At 61.3% G+C, this 24,252-nt stretch overlaps 3 protein-coding genes across 5 annotated transcripts in view; all 3 read left to right on the top strand.

The window, feature by feature from the left end:
• The window catches only part of PLEKHM2 (pleckstrin homology and RUN domain containing M2), a 37,657-nt gene extending 33,515 nt beyond the window's left edge, over nucleotides 1-4,142 (top strand). For both annotated transcript variants that reach the window (XM_072751117.1, XM_072751116.1), the window contains 7 exons: nucleotides 156-288; nucleotides 534-724; nucleotides 1,145-1,210; nucleotides 1,835-1,994; nucleotides 2,301-2,480; nucleotides 2,561-2,677; nucleotides 3,168-4,142. In XM_072751117.1, coding sequence (XP_072607218.1) covers nucleotides 156-288; nucleotides 534-724; nucleotides 1,145-1,210; nucleotides 1,835-1,994; nucleotides 2,301-2,480; nucleotides 2,561-2,677; nucleotides 3,168-3,302 — 982 coding nt within the window. In that variant the 3' untranslated portion in view covers nucleotides 3,303-4,142. The remainder of the gene's footprint in view (nucleotides 1-155; nucleotides 289-533; nucleotides 725-1,144; nucleotides 1,211-1,834; nucleotides 1,995-2,300; nucleotides 2,481-2,560; nucleotides 2,678-3,167) is intronic.
• Nucleotides 3,684-9,796, top strand: SLC25A34 (solute carrier family 25 member 34). The gene is made up of 5 exons (XM_026011970.2): nucleotides 3,684-6,164; nucleotides 6,742-6,807; nucleotides 6,897-7,049; nucleotides 7,372-7,506; nucleotides 8,370-9,796. Exons 1-5 carry the CDS (start codon nucleotides 5,745-5,747, stop codon nucleotides 8,550-8,552), a joined length of 957 nt encoding a protein of 318 aa, XP_025867755.1. The 5' UTR covers nucleotides 3,684-5,744; the 3' UTR covers nucleotides 8,553-9,796.
• Nucleotides 9,797-9,998: 202 nt separating this feature from the next.
• Nucleotides 9,999-23,241, top strand: TMEM82 (transmembrane protein 82). Of its 2 annotated transcripts, XM_026011972.2 has the most exons (6): nucleotides 10,005-10,391; nucleotides 10,516-10,588; nucleotides 10,679-10,853; nucleotides 11,521-11,935; nucleotides 13,390-13,577; nucleotides 13,827-14,221. In XM_026011972.2, the coding sequence occupies exons 1-6, from the start codon at nucleotides 10,109-10,111 to the stop codon at nucleotides 13,920-13,922; spliced, it is 1,230 nt and encodes a 409-aa protein (XP_025867757.2). In that variant the 5' UTR covers nucleotides 10,005-10,108; the 3' UTR covers nucleotides 13,923-14,221. The 2 variants fall into 2 exon arrangements, with proteins under 2 accessions (XP_072607216.1, XP_025867757.2); XM_072751115.1 differs by lacking the exons at nucleotides 13,390-13,577; nucleotides 13,827-14,221 and adding an exon at nucleotides 23,093-23,241 and having other exon boundaries at nucleotides 9,999-10,391.
• Nucleotides 23,242-24,252: the final 1,011 nt, after the last annotated feature.

Raw genomic sequence — 24,252 nt, 5'->3', positions numbered from 1 at the left:
ATCACTGCCCCAGCTGCTGCCCTGAGCTCTGGCTCCAGCCAGCAACCTCCCTGAAGTTTCTGTGCCCCCAGGCCAGAATCCTGTCCAGTTGAGAGGCAGGCCTCCCCGCTGCCCCCCCCTGGGGCCTATGACAGCAAACCCCACTCCCTGTGTAGGTTCTTCTTGGCTTCTTTGAAGTCCGCCATGATCAAAGGCTGCCGGGAACCACCTTACCCCAGCATCCTGACTGATGCCACCATGGAGAAGCTGGCACTGGCCAAATTTGTGGCCCAGGAGTCCAAGTGTGAGGTAAGCACCTGGAGTGGAGGGAAACTGTCGTCCCTGAGAGGCCGCCTCTGGTGTGAGGTCAGGCCGTGCAAGTAGAGGTCTTTAGCTTCTCCGTCACCCACTGGGGAGGAGCTCTCCTGCCCCTGGGTCCTGTCCCCCACCCCACCTGGGGCGTGTCCTTGCTTCCTCCATGGCCATTCCTGGGCCTGGGCCGCTGGTGAGCCTGGCCCAGACCTCACCGCTCTGTCTGCTGCCCAACCCCCCAGGCCACTGCTGTCACCGTGCGCTTCTATGGGCTTGTACACTGGGAGGACCCCATGGATGAGTCCCTGGGTCCGGTCCCCTGCCACTGCTCACCCCCCGAGGGCGCCATCACCAAAGAAGGCATGCTGCATTACAAGGCAGGCACCTCCTACTTGGGCAAAGAGCACTGGAAGACTTGCTTCGTGGTACTCAGGTGGGAGTCCCCGCAGCTCTGGCCTCGGGCGTGGCCTGGAGCTCGTTGGGCAGTCAGGCCCTCAGCAGGGATCTCTGTGGGCAGGCCACTGAGGAGAGCAGCCCACGGGGGCCTCCTTCCAGCCCCGCAAGGCTTTTAGGGTAGACACACCTCGGGATATTAGAGCTCCTGGGTAAAGCCAGCCATCTTCGGGGCCCAGTCGGCTGCTCCAAGCCGTTCACTGCCCCAGGTCGGCCTGAGGGGGTAGCGTGCCCTCCTGTGCCTCTGGTTCCTTCTTCACCCTCCCTTCCATAGAAGACAGGCCCCTTGGTCCCTGGGGGGCTTAAGGCCCCAGCTTGCAGGGGGCCCCCAGGATGTGGGCTCCACCTGGCCCTTGGTTCTTGGGACAGGCCTCACCCCTGCTGTGTTGTGCTCCTGCAGCAATGGGATCCTCTACCAGTATCCTGACCGCACCGATGTCACCCCTCTGCTCTCGGTGAACATGGGGTGAGTGTCCTGGCAATGGGGGCTGGGCGGTGTGGGGACTCCGGCTGAGCCTGGGGCCCAGGGCTCCTGTCCCCCTGGCTTGAGCTGCCAAGGGCCTCTTGTCATCCTGCCCCACTCAGCCGCACCCCATCCAGCAGCCCTGACTGGTACCCAGGGGTCTGCGGAGCTCTCAGGGCCACAGGACCCCAAGCCAGGGGAGCAGGGGCAGCTTCCTGTCAGGGAAGCAAGAGGAACTCCTTGCCGGGAAAGGATCTGGCCCGGCAGGGGCGGCGGTTGCTGCCCTGGCAGCTCCTGACCTGCTGGAAGATTCACGTGTTTGGAGGAAACCCCAGGCCCAGAGAGGGAACGTGGATGAACGCGCCCCGATTCTGAGAGGTCCGGAGCTAAGAGCCCACCTCAGCCCTCTCCTGGCCATGCTGGGATAGCTAGAAGGATCTGGCAGTTCTGTAGACAGATGTTGTTACGCAGCAAGGGTGGGTCTGGCCGGCAGCTCCAAGCCTCTCCCGAGAGCCCAAGGGGTCTGTGTCCCCCCACCCCCCCGGGGCCGCGGGTGCAGGACGCTCGTGTCGCATGCCTCAAGCCACCCCCCCTTGCTTCCCTTTCACCCCTCGTCCTCTGGCCCAGGGGGGAGCAGTGCGGTGGCTGTCGGAGGGCCAACACCACGGATCGGCCCCACGCCTTCCAGGTCATCCTCGCCGACCGGCCGTGCCTGGAGCTGAGCGCCGAGAGCGAGGCTGACATGGCCGACTGGATGCAGCACCTGTGCCAGGCTGTGTCCAAAGGGGTGAGCGCCTCCGGCCTGCACCGTTTCCGGCCTCCCGACCCGATCAGGATCCCCGGGGTCCCTTCCCTAAACCCACAAGCTCAGGGGCAGCCTGCGAGTGGACCCGAGAGCTCAGGGCCACCTGTGGCCTGGACGCTCGGGCACCCCCCAACCCCACCTCCACTTCTGAGGTGGACGGAGCCCAGCTGACCTCTGGAGGGAGGGGCCGAGGGGCGGGCTGGACCCCCGGAGTGGGGAGTTCTGGTTCTGGCCAGCCCGGGAGAGCTCCAGCTCGCCTCTCCCCTCCCCTCTGCCAATGCCCTCCAGGTCATCCCCCAGGGGGTAACTCCCAGCCCCTGCATCCCCTGCTGCCTAGTGATCACCGATGACCGCCTCTTCACGTGCCACGAGGACTGCCAGACTAGCTTCTTCCGCTCCTTGGGCACAGCCAAGCTGGCCGACATCAGCGCCGTCTCCACCGGCCCTGGCAAGGAGTACTGTGTCTTGGTGAGCTGGGCGGGGGCGATGGAAGCAGGCCCTGCAGGAGGAGGGCGGCCCCTGCTCACCTGGGGACCCGCTCTCCCCAGGACTTTTCCCAGGACAGCCAGCAGCCTCTCCTACCCTGGGTCATCTACTTGAGCTGCACATCTGAACTGGACCGGTTCCTGTCTGCGCTGGGCTCTGGGTGGAAAACCATCTACCAGGTACCTAGCTGCCCAGCGCCCCGAGGAGTGAGTGGGGCCACTCCCTGGGAAAGGAACCCTGCTGGGACAGAGGAGGACTTGGGGCCTAGGGACAGCGCTGTACCAACAGCTCCAGGACAGACTCCAACTTGTAGGACAGAAAGGGCAACACTCGGGGTGCCTGGGGGGCTCAGTCATTGAGCATCTGCCTTCAGCTCAGGTCATGACCCCGGGGTCCTGGGATCGAGCCCTGCATGGGGCTCTGTGCTCAGCAGGGAGCCTGCTTCTCCCTCTGCCCTTCCCCCTGCGTGTGCTCTCCTGCTTTCTCTCCCTCACATAAATAAGATCTTAAAAAAAAAAAAAAGCAAGACTCCCCCTCCCCCCACCAGGGCATCTGAGGCCACAGCTGATAGTAGAACCTAGGAAACGCCGGTCCTGCCCTTGGTCCCTGGTGCGGAGGGCCTCCGGGGTCCCCACGGCAGCCCTCACGGACCCCCTCCATGTCCCTCAGGTGGACCTCCCCCACAAGCCCATCCAGGAAACCTCCAACAAGAAGTTCGAGGACGCCTTGAGCCTCATCCACAGCGCCTGGCAGCGGAGCGACAGCCTCTGCCGCGGCAGGGCCTCCCGGGACCCCTGGTGCTGAGGTGGCGCTGGCTGGTGTCCGTGGCCAAGAAACGCAGGCCGAGCAGCACCCGCCGTCATGCTCTGTCATCGTGCCGCTCGGGGCCAGGCTTCCACCCCTGTTCCATAGCCCGTTCCCGCCCTGGGGGACAGAACCACCAACCGGGGCTTGAGACAGGGTCCCTCTCCTTCCAGGGATGCAGGATGGGTGCTCCACACTCTTGGGCGTCCCGCCCAGCCAGTGGTGACTGGAGAGCGCTGGGGCAGAGGGTCTGAGCCCTATGGGCTCTGCATACGCGCGGCATATACAGATGCATGTGCATCTCTTCGGGATGGCAGCGGAGTAACATCCACTCTGAGGGGAGCAGAAGGACCGGGGGGCAGGAGTCCCTCTTCCTCTCCTGGGTCAGGGGTCTGGGCCGAGGCCCGGCCACCCTTGTTCACGCTGGAACACTCAGCTGGCTGTGCAGGGAAGCCGGACACTAGGCTGTCAGTGCATGTCCCCTCCTCACTAACTATCCCCAGGCACACTGCCGCCTGCCCGGCCAGGGCCTACAGCTGGGGGGGTTCAGGGCCAGGCGGCCCCTCCCTGGCTGCCCAGAGGCCCTGCATGTCCACGGCCCCTGCCTCTCCCCAAACCGCAGTGCCAGGAGGACCCAGGAGGACCCAGGAGTCAGGCTGCTTCTGCTGGGAGAGAAGGGAGGGTGGGGGGCTTGGAGAGGAGCAGAGCCCAGCGGCCCGGGGTCCCCGTGCGTGCCTCCTGACCACCCCCTTGCTTGGCTGGAGCCGGGCCCTCTGGGGGAAGGGGTCAGATGGTCTGGGTTTTGTTTTTTAAAATAAAATAGACATGTTATATTGCCAAGACTTGTCACTGGCCCTTTGTGACCAGCACGGAGGTGGGGGATGCCCGGCCCCCCTCTAAAGCCCCTCGGCCATTCATGCCATGATTTTCTTCCAGCCGCTGCTCTGCCGCCATGGGAGGCCCAGTCATCCACTGCCCCCGTGCCGCTCTCTGGAGCTCAGGCCATGAGGCTTCTTGGCCTGACCTGACCTTTGCTCTCCTTCCTACTTCCTGCCGTGGCCAGTGAGGGGAAGCTACCCCTCTAGTCCCAGGGCAAGTGTCCGTGGCCAGCCTCGCCAGCTCTCGGGGTGGGTGCCGGGCATTTGGGAGAAACCCAAGAGAGTCCACACTGTCCCCAGACCTCTTGTTGAGCTGCTGCCCTGGGGGCCCGCCGGAGGGTGCCAAGCTTACCAGGCCCAGGTTGGGGAGGGGGTTGCTGGGAGGCCCTCTGGCACTCTGCACTGCCACCGCCAGGCCCTCACACCTGGGAGGGTGGGTGTGGAGGCTGTAGAGTTGGGGTTCCCGGCAGGGTGGCTCTGCCTCGGGTTCTCACTGGAGCGGGAATGACCCAGGGTGTGCATGGCAGGGGAGAGATGCCCTGGGGACAGAGGCCAAGGTGGGCAGGGTGGTGCTGGCCCCCAGCCTGAGCAGCCTGGACCCTTCTGGCAAAGAGCCACTCCCATACCCCGGCCTCTCCTCCAGGAACAGCCCAGAAGGGGCCCCCACCAGGAGGAGGGGCAGGTCCTCATGGGGCGAGTGACCAAAGCCGCAGGCCACTCCTTGAGACACATGGCCCAGGGGCCCTGAAGACTTGGGAGGCAGATCTGGGAGAAAGGAGCCAGACGTGGGGGTGGGGGGCAGGGGCCGTGGGCCACTTTTTAGTGGGTGAAGCCCTGTGCTAGGCACGCTCTGCCCACATCCCTAATCCTCCAAAACACCTCGAAGCAGGTATTAAGATCCTTATATTACAAATAGACTGAAGCTAAGAGAGAGGAAGTGACTCGCCCAGGGTCACATTCAGAATCAGCTCCACAGGGTCGAGAAGCCCTTTGCCACCTCTGCTCTTCCTGACAGCGGGACCATAGGCGTGGGAGCCAGACTGGAAGACGGAGGCCGGCCACGGGGAGCCACGGGGAGCCACGGGGACGGTGCGGGGTGGTTGTGGGCAGTTGCCGCGTGGCCTGGGCACTGAGCTGCAGCAGGACCCGCCCAAACAGAGGTGGGGCAGGGCCACCAGCCCTTTGCCCCAAGGCCAGAGGGAGGTCTGGAGGGCACAACAGCAGGAGGTGTCTCAGCTGATTGGCACCTCCCTGCCCCCAATCTCCCTCCTGCTTCAGGTGACCTTTTCCCCAGATCCCAGGATCCAGGCACAGCCCTGCTGGGAGGTGTGGACAACTCCGACAGCTGGGGTTGGTCCGAGCCAGCAGGGGCGTGTCCCAGGCTCTGCCAGCCCTAGTGGCTCAGCAGAGCCGGGGGACTCCTGAGACAGACGGGGGGCCACCAACGACGATCCGCCTGGGACCTCCGCCCTCCAGACATGGCCCCAGGCCCCCTAGATCCCCAGCCCCTGTGACCGTGCAGGGGTGCAGGCAGCCTGAGCGCCACCACCCCAGGGCTGTGCCCATGTCCCTGACCCAGGCACAGCCGGCCTCGGGAAGAGAGGCCAGGGAGACGGTCGCCCCAGCCGTGGACCTGGTGCTGGGCGCCTCGGCCTGTTGCCTGGCCTGCGTCTTCACCAACCCCCTAGAGGTGGTGAAGACAAGGCTGCAGCTGCAGGGGGAGCTGCAGGCCCGCGGCACGTACCCACGGCCCTACAGGGGCTTTGTGACCTCGGTGGTGGCTGTGGTCCGCGCCGATGGGCTGTGTGGCCTGCAGAAGGGGCTGGCCGCCGGCCTCCTCTACCAGGGCCTCATGAACGGCGTCCGCTTCTACTGCTACAGCCTGGCATGCCAGGCTGGCCTCACCCAGCGGCCTGGTGGCACCGTGGTCGCGGGCGCCGTGGCTGGGGCACTGGGAGCCTTCGTGGGGAGCCCTGCTTACTTGGTGAGTGCCTTGTCTCCATCCTCCACCGCCCCATGACCCAGCTCCTTCGGCCAGCGGCTCTGGAGCCTTCCAGACTAGCCCTGGTGCCGGGTGGAGTGGGCCAGGCTGGACGGGGCTGCTCCCGGGACAGCCCTGCTCCGGGGTTGGAATCTGCCCCTTGGCCCAAAGCACCAGAGTCTTGCCTGGATGCTCGTTCTCCTGGGTCCCTGCCCCGCTCGGGCCTGAGCCACGGGAGGGCGCAGAGGGTGGCGGGACTCGCGCTGGCTCAAACCCAGCGTGGTCACTTGTCTCCCCGTGTGGCCTAGCAGGTTAAGAATAAGCGAGGCCCCCGCGTCCAAGGCTGCATGCTGGATGCTGAATAGTCCTTATCCCACTTAGTCCAGAGAACAGCTTGTCGAGCGGAGCAGATGGGCTGGGAGAAGGTTTGGTGACTTGCCCAAGGTTACATGGAGACGCAGACCCCGAGCCTCACCCCAGCCCTATTCCACACGCTCCCTAAGCTGTGGGTGTGGGCTCATGGGGGTCTGGATGTTGAGGCACAGCTCATCCAGTCCCCCTGTCACATCTGGTCTCACAGATCAAAACGCAGCTGCAGGCCCAGACCGTGGCCGCGATGGCCGTGGGCCACCAACATCATCACCAGGTAGGAACCGGGGTCCGCAGAGCTCCCTGGGCTGGATGGGCCCTGAGGGGGCAGGGGCTGCCTGGTGACCCAGTGCCTTCTCCCCACAGAGTGTTCTGGGTGCCTTGGAGACCATCTGGCGGCAGCAGGGCCTGGCAGGGCTGTGGCGGGGCGTGGGGGGAGCTGTGCCCAGAGTCATGGTCGGCTCAGCCGCCCAGCTGGCCACCTTTGCCTCTGCCAAGGCCTGGGTGCAGGAGCAACAGGTGAGGAGGACCATCTGCCTGCTTTCTCCCTGTCTGGGCCCTTGTCACGCCCTGGCATCTCCCCAGCTGGACCCCCACCTAGGGAAGCCCAGGGGGAGGTGACAGCCAGGGCCCCTGAAGAAAGCCGAGGACCCTGGCTCTGCCCTCGTGCCCAGCGGGTGTGTGGGGCCAGCAGTGAACCCTAACGCTGCGAAGGAGCTGGGGTGGGCGAATGGCCGGAGGCACCTGGCCTGCTCCCTTTCCCCAGCTCTCCGGGCCCCCAAGTGCTGGGAGGGTGCGGGGAGGACGGCTGCAGGGGTCAGAGCCTGCACCATCCCTGCAGTGGCTCCCGGAAGACAGCTGGCTGGTTGCCTTGGCTGGAGGCATGATCAGCAGCGTCGCTGTGGCTGCAGTCATGACCCCCTTTGACGTGGTCAGCACAAGGCTCTACAATCAGCCCGTGGACGGAACCGGCAGGGTGAGCAGGGGGGGTGCAGTGGGAGGTGGGGGCATGGGGAGCTGGAGGGCACCCCCGGGCAGAGGCAGAGCAAGCAGGGGGGGTGCAGTGGGAGGGGTGGGAGTGTGGGGAGCTGGAGGGCACCTCAGGGCAGGAGCAGAGTGAGCAGGGGTGGTACAGTGGGGACTGCGGGGACGTGGGGAGCTGGCGGGCACCCCCAGGGCAGGGGCAGAGCGAGCAGAGGAAGGTACGGCGGGGATGGGGAGTGGCATGGGGAGCTGGAGGGCACCTCCCCGCATGCATGTGCACACACACACACACACACACACAGCCAGAGACACACGGACATGTGACACACGTGCAAACACACTGACCTGGCTTGTTTGCTGGGCACCTGTGTCCCACACATGGGCTAATAAGCATTTTCCCAGCTGGATTTCTTTCTCTCCTCACAACCACCTTCATTTTCCTGATGAGGAAACTGAAGTGACGTCAGAGAGACCCGGTGCCGTGCCTGAGGTCACCTGGCTGATAAGCACAGGAGCCCGAGTGGGGATCCAGGCCTGACCCCACGGCCTCGCAGACACACAGGCCATCATGTACACCAGGGCAGGTTGGGCTCAACACAAAGGCGCCCTCCAAAGGCTGAGTCAGGGATGAAACCCACCCGTGTGCCACTAGCCAAGCTCGGGATCCCACCCGGGCATGGGGCCGCGGCCTGGAGGAGGAAGTCCCTTCTTAAATTTCACAGCCTAAAGGGCCACCTTTCTGTAATTTGCTCAGCTTGGGGAGAGTGTCTCTGCTGATGTGCCACAGAAGCCCCTGCACACAGACACCCCCAGCTGTGACCCCTGTGGTGACCTCCACCCTGTGTCTGTCCCCAGGGCCAGCTGTACAGTGGCCTTGCCGACTGCCTGGTGAAGATCTGGCGGCAGGAGGGCCCCCTGGCGCTCTACAAGGGTCTGGGCCCGGCCTACCTGCGCCTGGGCCCCCACACCATCCTCAGCATGCTCTTCTGGGACGAGCTCCGGAAACTGGCTACGCGGGGCCAGCACCAGGGCACCTAGGCCGCATCCCTCATGTCCCTGTCCTGACACAGCCCGGGGCCTGGCAGGAAGCCACGGCCCAAGCCAGCTGGGAATGGCCGTCTCAGAGCAGGCCACGGGTCCAAGGTCAACCCAGACCCATGGCCCACCCAGGGCCGGGGCAACTGCTCTGGCTCACCAGCCACTCTGTTCTCCAGCAAGTTCTCTTCCTTGTCTGTACTGGGTTAGCTTATCCCAGAGCCTTACCCATTATCATAATAACTGCTCCAGGGCATGGCCACCACCACGAGTGGGTCACCCACATGCATCAGCTTGCTTAGTCCTCTGAGACTGTGAAATCCTCTTCTACCCGAGGCTCAGCAAAGTGAAGCACTTTGACCAAAGCCACACTGCTTGGAAGTGGCGGAACCAGGACTGGAACTTAGCTCTGCCCAGCCCGGACTGGTGCCCCTGGCAAGAGCCAGGACCGTGGGGGCCGGAGCACCCCCGAGGGTCACCGTACAGGTGGGGAGGCCCTAGGATGCACCAGGAGGCCATCGTGTCACATCTGCGTTAGCGAGCTCGGGCTGCCATGAGAAGCGCCCCAGACCAGGAGGCTCACACAACAGCCGCGGTCTCACAGCCGAGAGGCCGCAAGTCCAAGGTCGAGGGGTCAGCAGGGTTGGCTTCTCCTGTCCTCTTCTCCCTGGGTCCTCGCGGGGACTTCCTACTGTGCCCATCCATGTCCTAATAGGACAGCAGTCACGTTGGGTTAGCACCCACCCTAATATCCTCATCTTAACCTAATCACCTCTTCTGAGACCTCACCTCCAAGTACAGTCACACCCTGGGGGTTAGAACTTCCGAATGCGGGCGGGGGTGGGGTAGGTGGGGGGACATCATTCGGCCTGTAACACCAGCTGCTCCTGCAGGCCCCCTAGACGCCCTGCACTGCGGGCACTTGCACAGATCCTCAGGCCAGTTCTGAAAGGGAGCCCTGGCTGTGCCCATTCTTCAGATGAGGAGGCTGAGGCCTGGGGCCGGGAAACGACCCGCCTCCAGTCAGTGGCAGAGCCGGGTGTCCTCAGCCCGGGTCCTTTCCCCCAGCTGCAGCCACACTCCCCCCAGGGAGCATGTTGAGAGGCCCAGGCCGCGGACCTTGGGCTTCGGGACACCGAGTCCCTGGAGGGGATGGGGCGGGTCCGGGGTCAGCAGCCCGCCCACCGCTGTTCCAAGGGGCGCCCCTGCCACACACTCCAAACCAATAAAGTTTTCTATTTTGTTCACTTCACGACTCCCTTCTGTGGGCAGCGTCAGGCTCCCTCACCCCGGAACCGCAGCGCTGGGCCCCTGGGCGCTCTCTCCTCGGTGGGGGGGGGGCGGGGGGGGGGGAGGACTGCAGGGACGTGGGCCAGCGCCACACCCGGCGGCGCCACCTGGAGGACAGAGGATGGCAAGGCCGCAGCGGGGGGAGGGGGAGGAGGCCCAGCTGGGTCCCACCGCAGGCAGGCGGCGGAGAGGGCCCGGCCTCCAGACCTCAGGCTGCGGGGCAGAGCCCAGCTGCAGGGCTGCGGCGGGGGCTTCCGGAGGGCATCCCTATGAGCAGGGACAGAGGCCCCCCTCATGCTGCCCAAATGTGGAGCCCCCAGAACGCTGAGCCCCGGAAGGCGCGGCCCCCGCCTCCCCTCCCCGCTGGACTTCTGACCCGCCTCGCCCCTCCCCTCCGCGCTGACACCTTTGCCCCAGCGAGAGGCCTCCAGCGCCGCAGGCTGGGGCTGATCCACGCCATGGCCGTGTTCTCCCTGCCCTCCCTCCCCTCCTGGCTCCCCGGCCTCGCCTCCCCGCAGTGGGGCTCCGGCCTCCTGGACCCCATCCTGCAGGGTGAGCGCCGCCTCCCGCCCCTCGCGCCCCGCCCCGTCGGGCAGCTCCGGGCAGGGCCCCCCCCTCGGCCGTGGGCCCCCCAGCACCCCTAACCCGGCCCCCTCGCCACCCCCCTGCCCCTCAGGCCTCATCGGGGCCTGCGGAGTCTCGGTCCTCAACAGCCTCCTGAGGGTCTACTTCTTCGTGAGCTGTGCCAGGTGAGCGTCTGCCCACCCCGCCCTCGGGCCCCACAGAGCTTCCCGGCCCGCGGGTGGGCCTGCCCCCGCCCACGCCCCTGTGCCCCACAGCAACCCCCGGCGGCGGCTGGAGAGGCAGCGGCTGCGGGCCCGATGGGCTTTGCTGGACACGGTGCACCTGGCCGGCCTGGCCCTGATCCTGACGGTCCTGGGAGCCCGGGTGGCCGCCCTCGTGGTGCTCGAGTTCTCCCTCCGGGCTGTGTCCACGCTGCTCTCCCTGCGCAAGGTAAGAGGCCCCGAGCGGGCAGGTGAGCCATTGCACGGCCGGGGCCCTAGTTTGCATGCTGGAGCTCAGGAAGCGGGGCCCAGCTGGAGCACCCCGTCTCCTGGCCACCCCCGCTGTAAGCCGGAGCCTGCAGAGTGCACGCTGCCCCCTGGGGTTGGGGGGCCTGCAGCCCCCGGCCGAGAAGACAGTGGTGGCGGCTCCTGGCTATCCGGCCTCCCACGGGCTGTGCTGTGCCAGACACTGTGGGGGCGTCACCTCGAGCATCCTCACAGCCCTAGGGGGTAAAGCTCTGCTGTGATCTCCACAGATGGGGAGACTAAGGCTCAGGGACAGTGCGCGGCTTGTCCCGGGACAACGGGCAAGAAGTAGAGTCAGGCTTTGAACCCAGGGCGGGAAGGCTCTGAGCCACCAACTCTCAGCAAGCGCTCGGGGCCCAAGTAACCATCAGGGTGGAAAGTGAGCAGGAGGATGGTCCCAGCAGGCCTTGACCCGAAGGCGGCAGTCCTTAGAGCATGACTGCAAGCTTCCGGCCGCCTCCAGCCCCCACAGAGTGGTCTGCGTACCTTCCCGGCTCCCTCGTGGCCCCCGCCCCGCCCCGTCCCCGGGTGGGCGAGCGGCAGCCTGAGCGCCCACCACCGAGACCCCCCTTGGGCTCCCTCCTGCCCAGGGCTCCGAGAGGGAGAGGCTGCAGCTGTACCTGCTGTGCCAGTACTCGCTGGGCTGTGCGCTGAGCTGCGGCCTGAGCTTCCTGCAGGAGGGCGCCCCCCACCGCACCCTAAACCTGCTGCTGGGCCTCTGGCTGGCCGCACTGCTTAGCTCAGGCGCCCGGCGCCTCTGCCGCCACGTGGACCAGCTCTACGAGCTGCACAGCAGCCAGAACTACTGCGGGGTCTGCCTGGGTCTGCTGGCGGGCGCCCACCGCCTCCCTCCGCTGCTGACCCGCGCCCTGGCCGTGGCCTTCGCTGTGGGTGACCTGGCGGCCGTGGCCCTCATCAACCAGGACTTCCCCACCACCTCGGACGCCGTGCGCTTCTGGACGCCGCTGGTCATCTGCTATGCCCTGCTGGTCATCTACATGCAGGGTAAGGGCCGCGGGGGCGCCGGGCAGCAGCTGGCCCACCTGGCGCTCGCATCCCGCCGTCTGACCCGGGCTCGGCGCGGTGCTAGGTTCCGGGGAGGCCAACAAGCAAAGGCCCAGTCTAGTGACGGAAGCCACACGGGGCAGCTCGGAGGGGCTGTAGCGTGCAGTGGGAGCCCTGAGGAGATAGAGCTTGAACTGGGTTTTTGTTTTTTAAGATTTATTTATTTATTTATTTATTTATTTATTTATTTATTTATTCATGAGAATACACAGAGAGGAGAGAGAGAGAGAGAGGCAGACCCACAGGCAGAGGGGAAGCAGGCTCCATGCAGGGAGACTGATGTGGGACTCGATCCCGGGTCTCCAGGATCACACCCTGGGCTGATGGCGGCGCTAAACTGCTGAGCCACCCGGGCTGCCCCTTGAACTGGGTTTTTGAAGGATAAGTAGGACCCCCCTGGGAGAAGTGTGTGTCTGTGGGGAAAAGAGATCCTGGCAGAGAGAACCCTACATGCCGGAGCCCAGAGGTGAGAGAAGGCATGGCACCGTCAAACAACTGAAAAAAGTTGAGTGTGGGATGAGGCTGGCCAGCTTCACGGGGCCTGATGGAGAGCCCTCATCAGCCAGTCTGGCCGTCGGATGAGAAGCCCCGACAGGGTTTTCAGCAGGGCAGGGTGACCTGGTCAGATGTGAGGTGTAGGAAGAGCCACCTGGCTGCAGGGGGCAGATGGCATAGAAGTGGCAGGAAAGGGAAGGGCAGTCAGGCAGAGAGCAGCAGGTGCCAAGGCCCTGAGGTGGAAGTGAGCTCAGCGTGCTTGATGAACAAGAAGGAAACCTGGGTGGCCGGGGGGTTAATAAGGAACGGGAGCAAGTCAGAGGTGAGGTGAGGTTGGAGCGGGCATGGTTCACATCAGGCAGGACCTCACAGGCGAGGTGAGGAGTTTATGGAGTTTACTCCGAATGCAGTGGAAAGTCCTGGGAAGAATGTAAGCAAAGGAACGATTTCATCTCGTTGATGTGTTTAGAAGGTCACCAGCTGCTGAGTAGACATGGAATAGACTCGTGACCTACAAGGTCAAGAACAGAAGCCAGGAGCTGGGACTGGGCAGGGAGTGGGGACATGGGCTCAGATGGGGATCTACTTGGTGGAGAGAGTCTCCAGGGTTTCCTGATGGATCGGATGTGGGAGCACAGTCGGGAGACTCCTGCCACTTGGAGCTGGTGTGCTCCCCCCCACCCCCACTGCAGGCAGAGCACAGGCAGCCTGGGAGTGAGCATGCCGCCAGGGAGGCAGGTGCTCAGAGAGTGGAGATGGAGGGGGCGGTGCAAGGGGAGGGGAGGGGGGGCGGGGGGGGGCTGGGCGGCCCAGGCCCTGAGGCCCTGACCCAGCTGGACCTCAGGCCGGGGCCCCAGGCATGATGGCAGGCAGGTGGTGACAAGCACCCCGCCCCCCAGAGGAGCAGAGGCAGCAGTCTGGCCTGCAGGGCCAGGTCCAGACTTTGCTGGTGCGCATGGGTGGCCTCTTCGTGCTGCTGCTGACCGTGGGCAGCTGGCTGGACCTCCTGGGAATCCTCCTGTCCCTGCTGGGTGAGCTCTGGTGCCTGGCCAGCATCCACACTCTGCTGGACCTCTGCCAGATACAGGTGGGCGCTCCACCCCGCGCGTCCCCCAAACACTGAGCCCTGGCTCCAGGCCACCCGAGGAGCCTCGACAGGCCCAAGTTTAAGAAGAGCAGGGGTGGGGGCAGAAGGAGCTGAAATCCCCTCTCCCTCCTGGCATTAACCTTGGACCCTCAGAGGTCCTGCATGGGAGGAGGGGTCTGGGTAACCGGAGGCCTGAAGTCCCCAGCAGAGGACCGGGGGACTGAGAGGTGTCCTCCATCCTTCCCTCAGGATTCTCCATCCCAGAGGCCTTCGGTGTCAGCTCCAAGGCAGCCTCAGTCCCAGCCCTCAGCACGTGCCCAGCCCCGGGGGACAGCCCCCTCCTGACCTGCCGTAGCAAAGACTCAGAGTCTGTCTCAGGCCCACCCGGGCTCATCCAGAGGCCTGGACCCCAGGACACTGCCCCGAAGCAGGGGGGCAGGCTGGCCCCCACCTGGGGGTTCCGTGGAGGGAGGGTAGGGTTTGGGGCTGGGCCCTCTAAAGGGGGGGCAGGTGGAGGCCACTGGGTGAAGCCCTATGTTTCTCAGCCCCCTCGGACCCGCCTTCCCTGGGAGACTATTGCATCCTCCGAATGACCCCCCTTCACCGCCCCCTCCACAAACAGTAATAAAGATGATATTTTTCAACCTGTGCTTAGAATCATGAACACACAGAGGGAAAGAGGCCGCCCTGGGGCCACACAGCCCTTCTGGCTGGGGCAGGGTCCCCTGGGGTGTAGGTCAGTATTGGGGTGGCTGAGGAAGCGACAGGGACGCGGCGGCGTGGACTCGTGGTCTATAGAGCAGCCACTCAGTTGTGGGTGGATGGTGTCTGTGTCCTGTCCCATCCTAGGCTAAGGGTCCCATCCTAGGTGGGGGTCCTTGCCACCTCAGCCTCGCTCCTCTGGGAGGCCACAGGGCATCTGGGAAGAGGCTGGGTACCAGCTCTGCCTACTTGCTGTGTGCCCTTAGGTGGGTCGCTGCCACTCTCTGAGCCAGTCCAAAGGAATATTGCCACGTGTAGGGTGCTGACCACGTACCAAGCACTTTTATGATCTCATTTTGTTCTGACATCAGCCCAAGACACAGATACTGTTATCCCTTTTTACAGATTCAGAAACAAGCTCAAGGGGCCCCTGGGGGGCTCAGTGGGTGAACGTCTGCCTTCAGCTCAGGGCATGACCCCAGGGTCCTGGGATCGAATCCTGCATCAAACTCCCTGCAGGGAACCTGCTTCTCCCTCTGCCTGTGTCTCTGCCTCCCTCCCTGGGTTTCTCATGAATAAATAAATTAGAAATCTTTTTAAAAAAGGAAGAAAAAGAAAGAAGAAAGAAAGAAAAAAAGAAAGAAAAGAAAAGAAAGAAAGAAAGAAAGAAAGAAGAAAGAAAGAAAGAAAAAGAAAGAAAGAAAGAAAGAAAGAAAGAAAGAAAGAAAGAAAGAAAGAAAGAAAGAAAGAAAAGCTCAGAGAGGTTATGGAACTTGCTCAAGGTCACAGAGCTAGTTAGTGGCAAAGTCAAGATTTGAATCCAGGTGGGCTGAACCCCAGAGCTCAAGTGCTTTGCATGCTTCCTGCTGCCCTCTTCTTGTTAAGCACTGGGGCCAGGGAAGCCAGCAGAGGTGCACATAAAACAACAAGATGAGTCCATTCCTGGAAGGTTCTGGAATGTGGTTCCAGCCACCTTATGAGAGGCTCCATCACAGCCATGTTTGCCTGGCCCTGGCACCCAGCCCATAGGGATTGAGAGCCCTTTCCGAGGAGGGGCCCCACAGGCAAAGAAGACTCCCGGCCAGGGGCTTCCAGGGGGTTGCCAGGGTCAGGTTGTTCGGCAGTGGCAGAGGATGCACCAGGGGGAAGGGAGGCAAGAAGGCCCTTGGAGGATTCCAGGTTCCGGTGAGTCTTGCTTCTGAGCAAAGGCCACCGTGGTCACCCAAAAGCGACTGCTTCCAGACAGTCTGGTGTGGGATTCTCTGCTCCCCACCCTGGGGCACACCTGGCACACAGGGACAGGCTGGTTCCAGCTCATTCCTCCACAAAGGGCCACCCAACTGACAGCTGGAGCCCAGCCTCTGAGCCCTTGCTCTCCGGGCTCTACCCCCAGGAGGGCCCCTCAGCTCCAAAGTAGCTGAGGTGGGGGAAATGCCTGTGGCTGCCCCCTCCCCCAAACCAGCCCCCCTCTGCCTGGGAATGCGCGCAGCTCCCTCTGGGCAGGAAACTTGCCCCAGCCTGGGAGGAAATGGCTCAGTGATTGGGCACACAGCCAGCCCTTACCAGACCCAGACTGGGCACCGGGTTCCGACTCGGGCCTGATGTTTTTGCTGGAAGGTTCCCGGGCCCCCTGGCCCCCAGTACAGTCTGGGACCTGGTGGGGACAGGGCTGGGAGGGGATTGGATTTGGCGGTCCTTTCCTTTTTACGGACAGAAGGACTGTTTCCAAACAAAAATTGGGGCCATGTGAGTTGGAATAGGATTCTCTTCTTATCTATTAAGTTATTTTTGTGAGAAGTCTGACAAGGGTCTGAAAATTAGATCACTCTAAGTGAGGCGTTTAGCAAACCTCCACACCAAACAAAGAAAAACAGGCCTGAAGTCCAAAGAGCAGAGGAAATCCAGGAGGTATGGTCTGGAAGGGGGTATGAAGTCAGGACTTGTTGTTCCGCAGAGACCGTGAGAACCTGAATCCTGGGCCTGGACCAGCATCCTTGTGAAGAGGCAGGACACCAGGGCCCCTAGTGTCAGCTAAGAGGGGACGGTAACCTCCAGGGCAGCCTCCTCCCTCCTGAGCCCCCTACTTCCGGCTCTTCTGAGCTATGGGATGGTCCTTTCGGGCATCTGCATACCTTCCCCTATCCGCTCGTTCACGTACCTACTGATCATCTGCGTGGGGCCGGGCTCTGGGCTGGAAAAGATGCACAAGCAGCAAGTGTCCTGCAAAGAAACAGAGCTGGGTGAGAGGCCAGAGTGGCAGGAGGTTGGGGGCGAGTGGGCTGGGGAGAGTGTGTGTGTCAGCCACGGCTGCGTAACAGGTGGCCCCCAAAGCTCGCAGCTTAAACAACAGACCTTCATCACCTCACTCTTTTTTGAGAGAGAGAGAGCGCGTGCTTGAGTGGGGGTAGGGGGAAGGTTGGGGGCAGGGAGGGTGGCAGAGAGGGAGAATTTTTTTTTAAGATTTTATTTATTCATGAGAGAGGAGAGAGAGAGAGAGGCAGAGACATAGGCAGAGGGAGACGCGGGCTCTATGCAGGGAGCTCGACGTGGGACTCGATCCCAGGACCCCGGGGTCACGCCCTGAGCCGAAGGCCGACGCTCAATCCCTGAGCCACCTGGGCATCCCAGGAGAGAGAGAATCTCGAGCAGGCTCCACATCCAGCTGGAGCCCAACACGGGCTTGATCTCATGACCCTGAGATCATTCACCTGAACCGAAATCAAGAGTCAGATGCTCAACCGACTGAACGTCGCAGGGGTCCCCACTGTCTTTTTCCGTGGGTCGGGTCCCACAGCCTGGAAGGGTCCTCTGGCTCAGGGTCTCCTCACAGACACAGACAAGGCGCCGGCCAAGGCTCTGGTCATCCTAAGGCTTGGCTGGGGGAGGATCCGCCTCCGAGCTCACTCACATGGTGGTCGGCGGGATTCAGTGCCTTGTGGGCTACTGGGACCGAGAGCCTCGGGTCGTCTCTGCCTGTTGCTGTGGGGTCTCCTCGCCACGTGCGCCTCTCCACGGACGGCTGACGTGGCAGCTGGCCTCCCTCAGAGCCAGCCAGTGAGGGAGAGAGGAAGAGAGAAGACAGCAGGACGGAAGCCACAGGCCTCTTGTAGCCGCGTGTTAAACGCAGCACCCGTTGCTCTTGCTGCGCTCTGTTGGTTAGAAGCAGGTGTCCGAGCCTCGGCCCACCCTTGAGAGGAAGGGCCTTACACAAGACACGGCGCAAGGTGAGGAGCCTTGGAGGCCGCCTTTGAAGCTGCCTCCCACGGAGGCCTTCTCTGAATGGGCCGAGGGAACAAGCCAAGCACGAAGCTGAGGGAAGAATACCCCGGCTGAGGGAACAGCACGGGCAAAGGCCCTGAGGTGGCCACGAGCTGAGAATATTGTAGAAACAGCAGGAAATGCAGCGTGGCTGGAGCATCAGAGAGGATGGAGTGGCAGGAATGAGGTTTGCAGGATGCCTGGGGGGTTAAGCAGTTAAGCATCTGCCTTCAGCCCGGGGTGTGATCCCAGGGTCCTGGGATCGAGTCCCGCATCGGGCTCCCCGCGTGGAGCCTGCTTCTCCCTCTGCCTGTGTCTCTGCCTCTCTCTGTGTCTCTCATGAATAAATAAATAAAATCTTTAAAAAAAAAAAAAAAAAGGAATGAGGTTGTGGAGGTGGGCAGGGACCAGATCGCCCAGGGCCCCGGTGAGGGTCAGGACGGCAGCCAGCGGAGTGTGCACAAGGGAGCGGCACAATGTGACTTCTGCTTTCAAAGGATTCTTCTTGCTGCTTGTGGAACCGACAGTGCAGAAACAGAAAACCAGCTTGGAAGCATTTGGAATTAGCCCCATGAGATGATGATGACTTGGGAATAGTAACCCAGGGCTTGGACCAAGACGGTAGCCAAGGAAGTAGCCCCAAGTGGCTGGACTGGATTGGATGCGGGGATATGGACGCGTCGTGAAGAGCTCCTAGGGCTTCCTGACCAATTAGAGGTGGGTTTGAGAGAACGAGAAGAAGCCGGGACTCTGGATTAGCTTTTTGGCTGGAAGAACCGGGTGAACGAGGTGGGAAGCATGTGGGGCAGAGCAGGGCCGCCTCCCGCAGGGCCGGTCAGCAAGGCCCGGGGTTACGAGGCGTGTGATGCGGTCTGGGGCCAGGAGGGGCTCCGTGGGGGCCCTGCTCTCGCCAGATGGTCTGGCCATCAGAGTGGAGATGCGTGGTCAAGGAGTAAGAGCAGGGCCAGTCCAATTTTAGGGGCCCCTTTAGAGGAGAAACAATACACGATTTGTACCAAAGTGAGTAGTAGTGGGGCGGCTGGGGGCTCAGTCGCTCAGCGTCTGCCTTCGGCTCAGGTCATGATCCCGGGGTCCTGGGATCGAGCCCCGCGTCAGGCTCCCCGTGGAGCCTGCATCGCCCTCTCCCTCTGCCTGCCGCTCCCCCTGCTTGTGCTCTCTCTCTATCAAACAAATAAATAAGATCTTAGAAAAATATATAAAGTGAATAGTGATCGAACGATAAGAAAAGCATAATAAATTGCTGGAGGCCTCGAGACTTGGGTTCTTTCTTCTGACGTCTCCCTGGGCAGGGTGCCAGGAGCATTTAATGGAGAATGCTTCCTGGGTGTGACCCGGCTGCCCCCCAGCAACCCTCATGGGTGCCCCTATGAGTAAGAGGCCTACACACTCACAGTAAACCCACCTTGGCTAAGAGAGGAGTGGGGAGGCCAGCTGGGGGCCAGGAGGGGGTCTCAGGGATGGGGGGTACTGAGACAGATGAAGCCAAGGGTGGGGGGCCCCTGGCAGGGATGGGGGCTCAAGTGGGAGGAATGGGATCAGTGAGGTGTTTGAACCGGGGCTCAGCCTTGGCAAGTGGCTGAGGGCTTAGGGCAGCCTCAGGGACCTCAGGGACTGGACCAACACCAGGATTTCCCCCTCTCTGCCCAAGAAAGGGCTCTGACCTGCAAGGCCGGGGTCCGGGAGGGGCCTTCCCAGCCCGCTGAGCCTCAAGCCCCCTCCATGCCCACCCCTCACTCCAGAGCCCATGCTTTTTGGCTAAGTGCAGGCAAACCGTGGGAACCAACCAGCCCAGACAGTGTCAGCTCCCTTGGGTCGCGGGGGTGGGGGGGCACCCTCCACCAGTACCAGGAGGGGATTAAGACCCAGACAATGTTGTCACAGCCAGGTCTGGGAGGCTAGGCCCTGTGTGGCCCCAGGGACAGAGGCTTGGGGCTTGAGAGGAGGGGAATTTATGTGGCTATAATGTGGTCCAGTCTGCTCCCTGTTGATTTTCATTTTATTTTATTTTATTTTTAAAGATTTTATTTATTCATGAGAGACACAGAGAGAGAGAGGCAGAGACACAGGCAGAGGGAGAAGCAGGCTCCCTTCGGGGAGCCCGATGTGGGACTCGATCACGGGACTCCAGGATCATGACCAGAGCGGAAGGCAGACGCTCAACTACAGAGCCACCCAGGTTCCCCTTATTCTTTTTTTTTTAAGATTTTTTAAAAAGAGCCAAAGGTCAGGGCGTGATCCCAGAGTTCTAGGATGGAGTCCCACATTGGGCTCCCCACAGGGAGCCTGCTTCTCCTGCCTATGTCTCTGCCTCTCTCTCTGTCTCTTATGAATAAATAAATAAAACCTTTTAAAGAAAAGATTTTATTTATTTGAGCACACAAACGAGAGAGCGAGAGATCGGAGGGACAGGGAGAAGCAGACTTGCCACTGAGCAGGGGGCTGGATATGGGACTCGATCCTAGGACCCTGGGATCATGACCTGAGCCAGAGGCAGATGCTTCACCGACTGAGCCACCCAGGCACCACATCCCCCTTGTTATTTGTGGATTTTTTTCCTTTCATTTCTTTTTTTATTTTTTTAAAGATTTTATTGATTTATTCAGAAGAGACACAGAGAGAGGCAGAGACCCAGGCAGAGGGAGGAGCAGGCTCCCCACGGGGAGCCCGATGTGGGACTCGATCCCAGGCAGGATCATGCCCTGAGCTGAAGGCAGATGCTCAACCACTGAGCCCCCCAACGTTCCGCCCCCTTGGTTTTCGTTTTGTTTTGTTTGCCCCCTTGGGTTTCCACCGTCTCCCTACACACCTGCCCGTCAGTACGTTTGCCTGGATCAGGCCGCCTGAGTTTTTTGTTTTTGTTTTTATTTATTTATGATTATGATAGTCACACACAGAGAGAGAGAGACAGAGAGAGGCAGAGAGACACAGGCAGAGGGAGAAGCAGGCTCCATGCACCGGACGCCCGACATGGGATTCGATCCCGGGTCTCCAGGATCGCGCCCCGGGCCAAAGGCAGGCGCCAAACCGCTGCACCACCCAGGGATCCCCAGGCCGCCTGAGTTTAAATGGAGCTCATGTGCTAGCCTTGTGACCCTGAGCAAGTCACCCTGTCTGCGGACAGCACAGGGCGGGCAGGAGGGCACCCGGAGGCCCACTGAGGCTCAGGCCCCCCACCCCTCCACGGGAACTCAGCCTCAGCCGCGCCCTCTGAGGTGAAGGGTGGGCGCCCCCGTCCAAGGCCAGGGATGGGAGGCGGCACCAGTTCAGGCCGATGCTGAACCACCTAGAGGAGGAGGGGAGTGAAGGGCTCCGGCCTCCCCCATCAGGCCCCCTGACTAATCCCGGATCGACAGCTGAGCACAGGGCACCCGGGGGGGCTCAGCGGTTTAGCGCCGCCTTCAGCCCAGGGCGTGATCCTGGGGTCCCGGGATCGAGTCCCACGTCGTCGGGCTCCCTGCAGGGAGCCTGCTTCTCCCTCTGCCTGTGTCTCTGCCCCTCTCTCTCCCTCTCTGTGTCTCTCATGAATAAATAAAATCTTGAGAAAGAAAGAAAGCTGAGCACGTCTGCATTTCACATCCAAATTGGAGCAGGTCTGACTCCAAAGCCCAAGCCCTTTACAGCTCACTGCCCATCACTCCCTCTCACATGATTTGCATATGCAGCTACTTAACCCCCCCCCCCCCAGTCCAACTGGTGCATTTGGTAGGAATTACTGCGTCCATACGATGCGCTAAGCTGCGTGCTGGAGACCCAGAGAGTGATGGGACACGGCCTTGCTCCCAGTCTCATGGGGAAAGCGTAGTGGTGCAACTGAGCAGCCTTGGGATGTAACCACGGGATGGACATGACCCCTAAGCCTGCCTGGAGGAATCAGGACAGGCTTCTCAAAAGTGGGGACAGGGATGCAGAGTTTGCCAGGAGGAGGAGATGATCCAGGCCCATGGGGTCTCACCAGTCTTCACCATGACTCTGCTTTAAGCAACAGAAACACCATTTTAACCTGTTGAACACAAGACAAGAAAAAAGAGAATGCATTAGCTCCAGAGGGAAGACTTCAGGTATGGCTGGATCCAGCAGCTCAAGTGATGAGATCAGTTACCTCTCCTCTTTCTCATCTCTGTTCCCCTGCCCTCTGTGTTGGTCCAAGTGCTTGTATAAATGGTGCCAAGCTTGCATCCTGGCAGCCTGGCAAAACGGTGTCTCTTTCTAAATGGTTCCAGCCAGGCACTGAGAGTGGGGAGTGGGGTTCCTCAAACAGAAATTAGATGCTGTTACAGAATCCGGGAAAGTGATGCTGGCTGACTGGAACCAGGATGTCCCTTGGATTCTCAGGTAGAACCAAGCACTTTAGGGCGGCCCAGGTGGCTCAACAGTTTAGCACAGCCTTCAGCCCAGGGCCTGATCCTGGGGTCCTGGGATCAAGTCCCACATTGGGCTCCCTGCATGGAGCCTGCTTCTCCCTCTGCCTGTGTCTCTGCCTCTCTCTCTCTCTCTGTGTGTGTCTCTCATTAATAAATAAAATCTTAAAAAAAAAAAAGAAGAAGAAGAAAAGAAGAACCAAGCACTTTGTTCCTCTCACGGTGATATCCGCGGACCTCTGTCCTCTACCGCTAGGGAAAGGAAAGGAACTCATCTCTGACCACCTGCCAAGCACCGGGCATATTTACCCACATTCATCCATCAGATCCTCACAGTGAAACCATGGTTTTCACCTGGGCTACCCCCAGGTTACAAGAGTAAACCGAGGCCCACAGAGAAGTGATTGGCCCCAGGTAACCAGCTGACAAGTGGTGGAGCTGGAATCACCCACAGATGCTGGTTTTACTCATATCTGCTTGGGCAGAGGTGGGGGGCACTTTCTGGACCCCGACACCCCCTGCCCAGCCCCACACCCAGTAGGTGCTCAGGAAGTAAGTGCTGAACTGATCTGACTCCCAGCAGGCAGAGCAGGGGATGCAGGAAGGAACAGGGGCAGAGCCAGGACCGGGAGGCCCAGGGGGGCTTCTGGGGCTGTTGGCCAAGAAGTGGACCCCCTGCCCCGACCCGGATGTGTGACTTCATGCAGCTGTACGTCTGCCTCCCATCCCCCACCCTGGGGCTGACAGTTCTGACCTGGCAGATGCTTCCCTTCCTCAAGGCCTCTGGGCCGGTGGGGGCTGTGGCTCCGGAAACCTTGACCCTGTTCCGGGCTCTCACTGCCCAGCGTGTGGACTGTGAACAGCAAGCTCTGGAGACCAGGCGAGGGTGACGTGAGAACAGCCATCGGTGGGCACTGACGATGGGCCCGGCCCTGGGGTGGCCTTCTAGTGCCTCCGTCCCCACAGTTCTGCACAGGGAACCATTCACGATCCCATTTGAGGGTATCTGGTCCAGCTCCCCTATGGGTTTTTGTTTCGTTTTGTTTTGTTTTTTGAAAGGTTTTTTTTTTTAAGTAATCTCTACCTGCAATGTGGGGCTCGAACCCACGACCCTGAGATCAACAGTTGCGTGCTCTACTGACTGAACCAGCCCGGCACCCCTCCCCTCTGTTACAGGTGAGGAAACAGAGCCTCAGAGAGGGAAGGAGCTTGTCCGAGGTCACCGCCAGCACCAGAATGCTGGGAATTAAGCCCAAGGCTGACCCCCAAGCCCATGTATTCCCACGGCCTCCCGTCCCTGGACCGTCGTCCCCTGTTCTTCTCACGGCTGGCTCCTCCTCATCTCAGCTTGAACGGCACCCGCCCCCCGGAGAGGCCTTCCCTGCGCTCACCCACACACTCCTTCCTGGCACATGTCCCCATGTAGTATGGTCACTGGTAGTAACTGTCCTGTTAATCTGTGTTACATGTTTCTCCTTCCCCCCCACCCCCGCCCCGGAAGTTCCTTGAGGACAAGGATGGATTGTGTCTGACTGGATTCCCTTGGGCTCCTTGACTCGTTTCAGCACGTAGGGACGGGGCAACAGAGGCCAGCTGAGGACAAAGGTCGAGCCCGGGACCTCACACTGACAAGTCCTTGAAACAGGCAGAGGGACCTTCCTCTAGGGACTCAGCTGCCTTGAGGTTCAGACTTTGCTAAGGGCAAGAGGCAACCTTAGCCCGACCCCCAGGATCCTGTGAGTCTACTTTACCATATAAAAATTCCTTTAGAAATTTCCTTTATCGGGATCCCTGGGTGGCGCAGCGGTTTAGTGCCTGCCTTTGGTCCAGGGCGCGATCCTGGAGACCCGGGATCGAATCCCACGTCGGGCTCCCGGTGCATGGAGCCTGCTTCTCCCTCTACCTGTGTCTCTGCCTCTCTCTCTCTCTCTGACTATCATAAATAAATAAAAATTAAAAAAAAGAAAGAAAGAAATTTCCTTTATCTCTAAGCCCCCCAAGATCCATGTTGGCGGTCATCCCCCAGCACATGACCCAGCGATACACATGGGGGTCCCATGACTCAGGGGGTCTGAAGGGTCCCATGACTCAGGTTTTATTAGCCGGTAATAAGTGACCTCTCCCCAACAATAGCCCCCTCAAGGTCCTGGAAACCTTGCTTCCCAAATTCCTTAGAGAGGACGGTATCCCTAAACCCCTCCCAATCAGCCACCCCTCAGGGCCCTGGGGTAGCAGCTCTTCCTGCCCCCGGGGCCTGTCCCTGTACTTTAATAAAACCACCATTTTGCACCAAAGACGTCTCAAGAATTCTTTCTTGGTCATCGGCTCCAGACCTC

The sequence above is a fragment of the Vulpes vulpes genome, chromosome 2, assembly GCF_048418805.1.
Source record: "Vulpes vulpes isolate BD-2025 chromosome 2, VulVul3, whole genome shotgun sequence".
Taxonomy (NCBI): Eukaryota; Metazoa; Chordata; class Mammalia; order Carnivora; family Canidae; genus Vulpes; species Vulpes vulpes.
The sequence above is the reverse complement of the archived record's forward strand: the minus strand, read 5'-3'. Positions and strand labels throughout refer to the sequence as shown.

What these genes read in the sequence shown, in the direction of transcription:
- TMEM82 (XM_026011972.2), top strand. Translation starts at nt 10,109, where the DNA reads ATGAGCAGGGACAGAGGCCCCCCTCATGCTGCCCAAATGTGGAGCCCC. An exon ending in TTCTTCGTGAGCTGTGCCAG is followed by an intron (nt 10,589 to 10,678) that starts GTGAGCGTCTGC and finishes TGTGCCCCACAG; the next exon opens with CAACCCCCGGCGGCGGCTGG. An exon ending in GCTGGTCATCTACATGCAGG is followed by an intron (nt 11,936 to 13,389) that starts GTAAGGGCCGCG and finishes CCCGCCCCCCAG; the next exon opens with AGGAGCAGAGGCAGCAGTCT.
- SLC25A34 (XM_026011970.2), top strand. Translation starts at nt 5,745, where the DNA reads ATGTCCCTGACCCAGGCACAGCCGGCCTCGGGAAGAGAGGCCAGGGAG. An exon ending in GCCACCAACATCATCACCAG is followed by an intron (nt 6,808 to 6,896) that starts GTAGGAACCGGG and finishes TTCTCCCCACAG; the next exon opens with AGTGTTCTGGGTGCCTTGGA. An exon ending in CCGTGGACGGAACCGGCAGG is followed by an intron (nt 7,507 to 8,369) that starts GTGAGCAGGGGG and finishes GTCTGTCCCCAG; the next exon opens with GGCCAGCTGTACAGTGGCCT.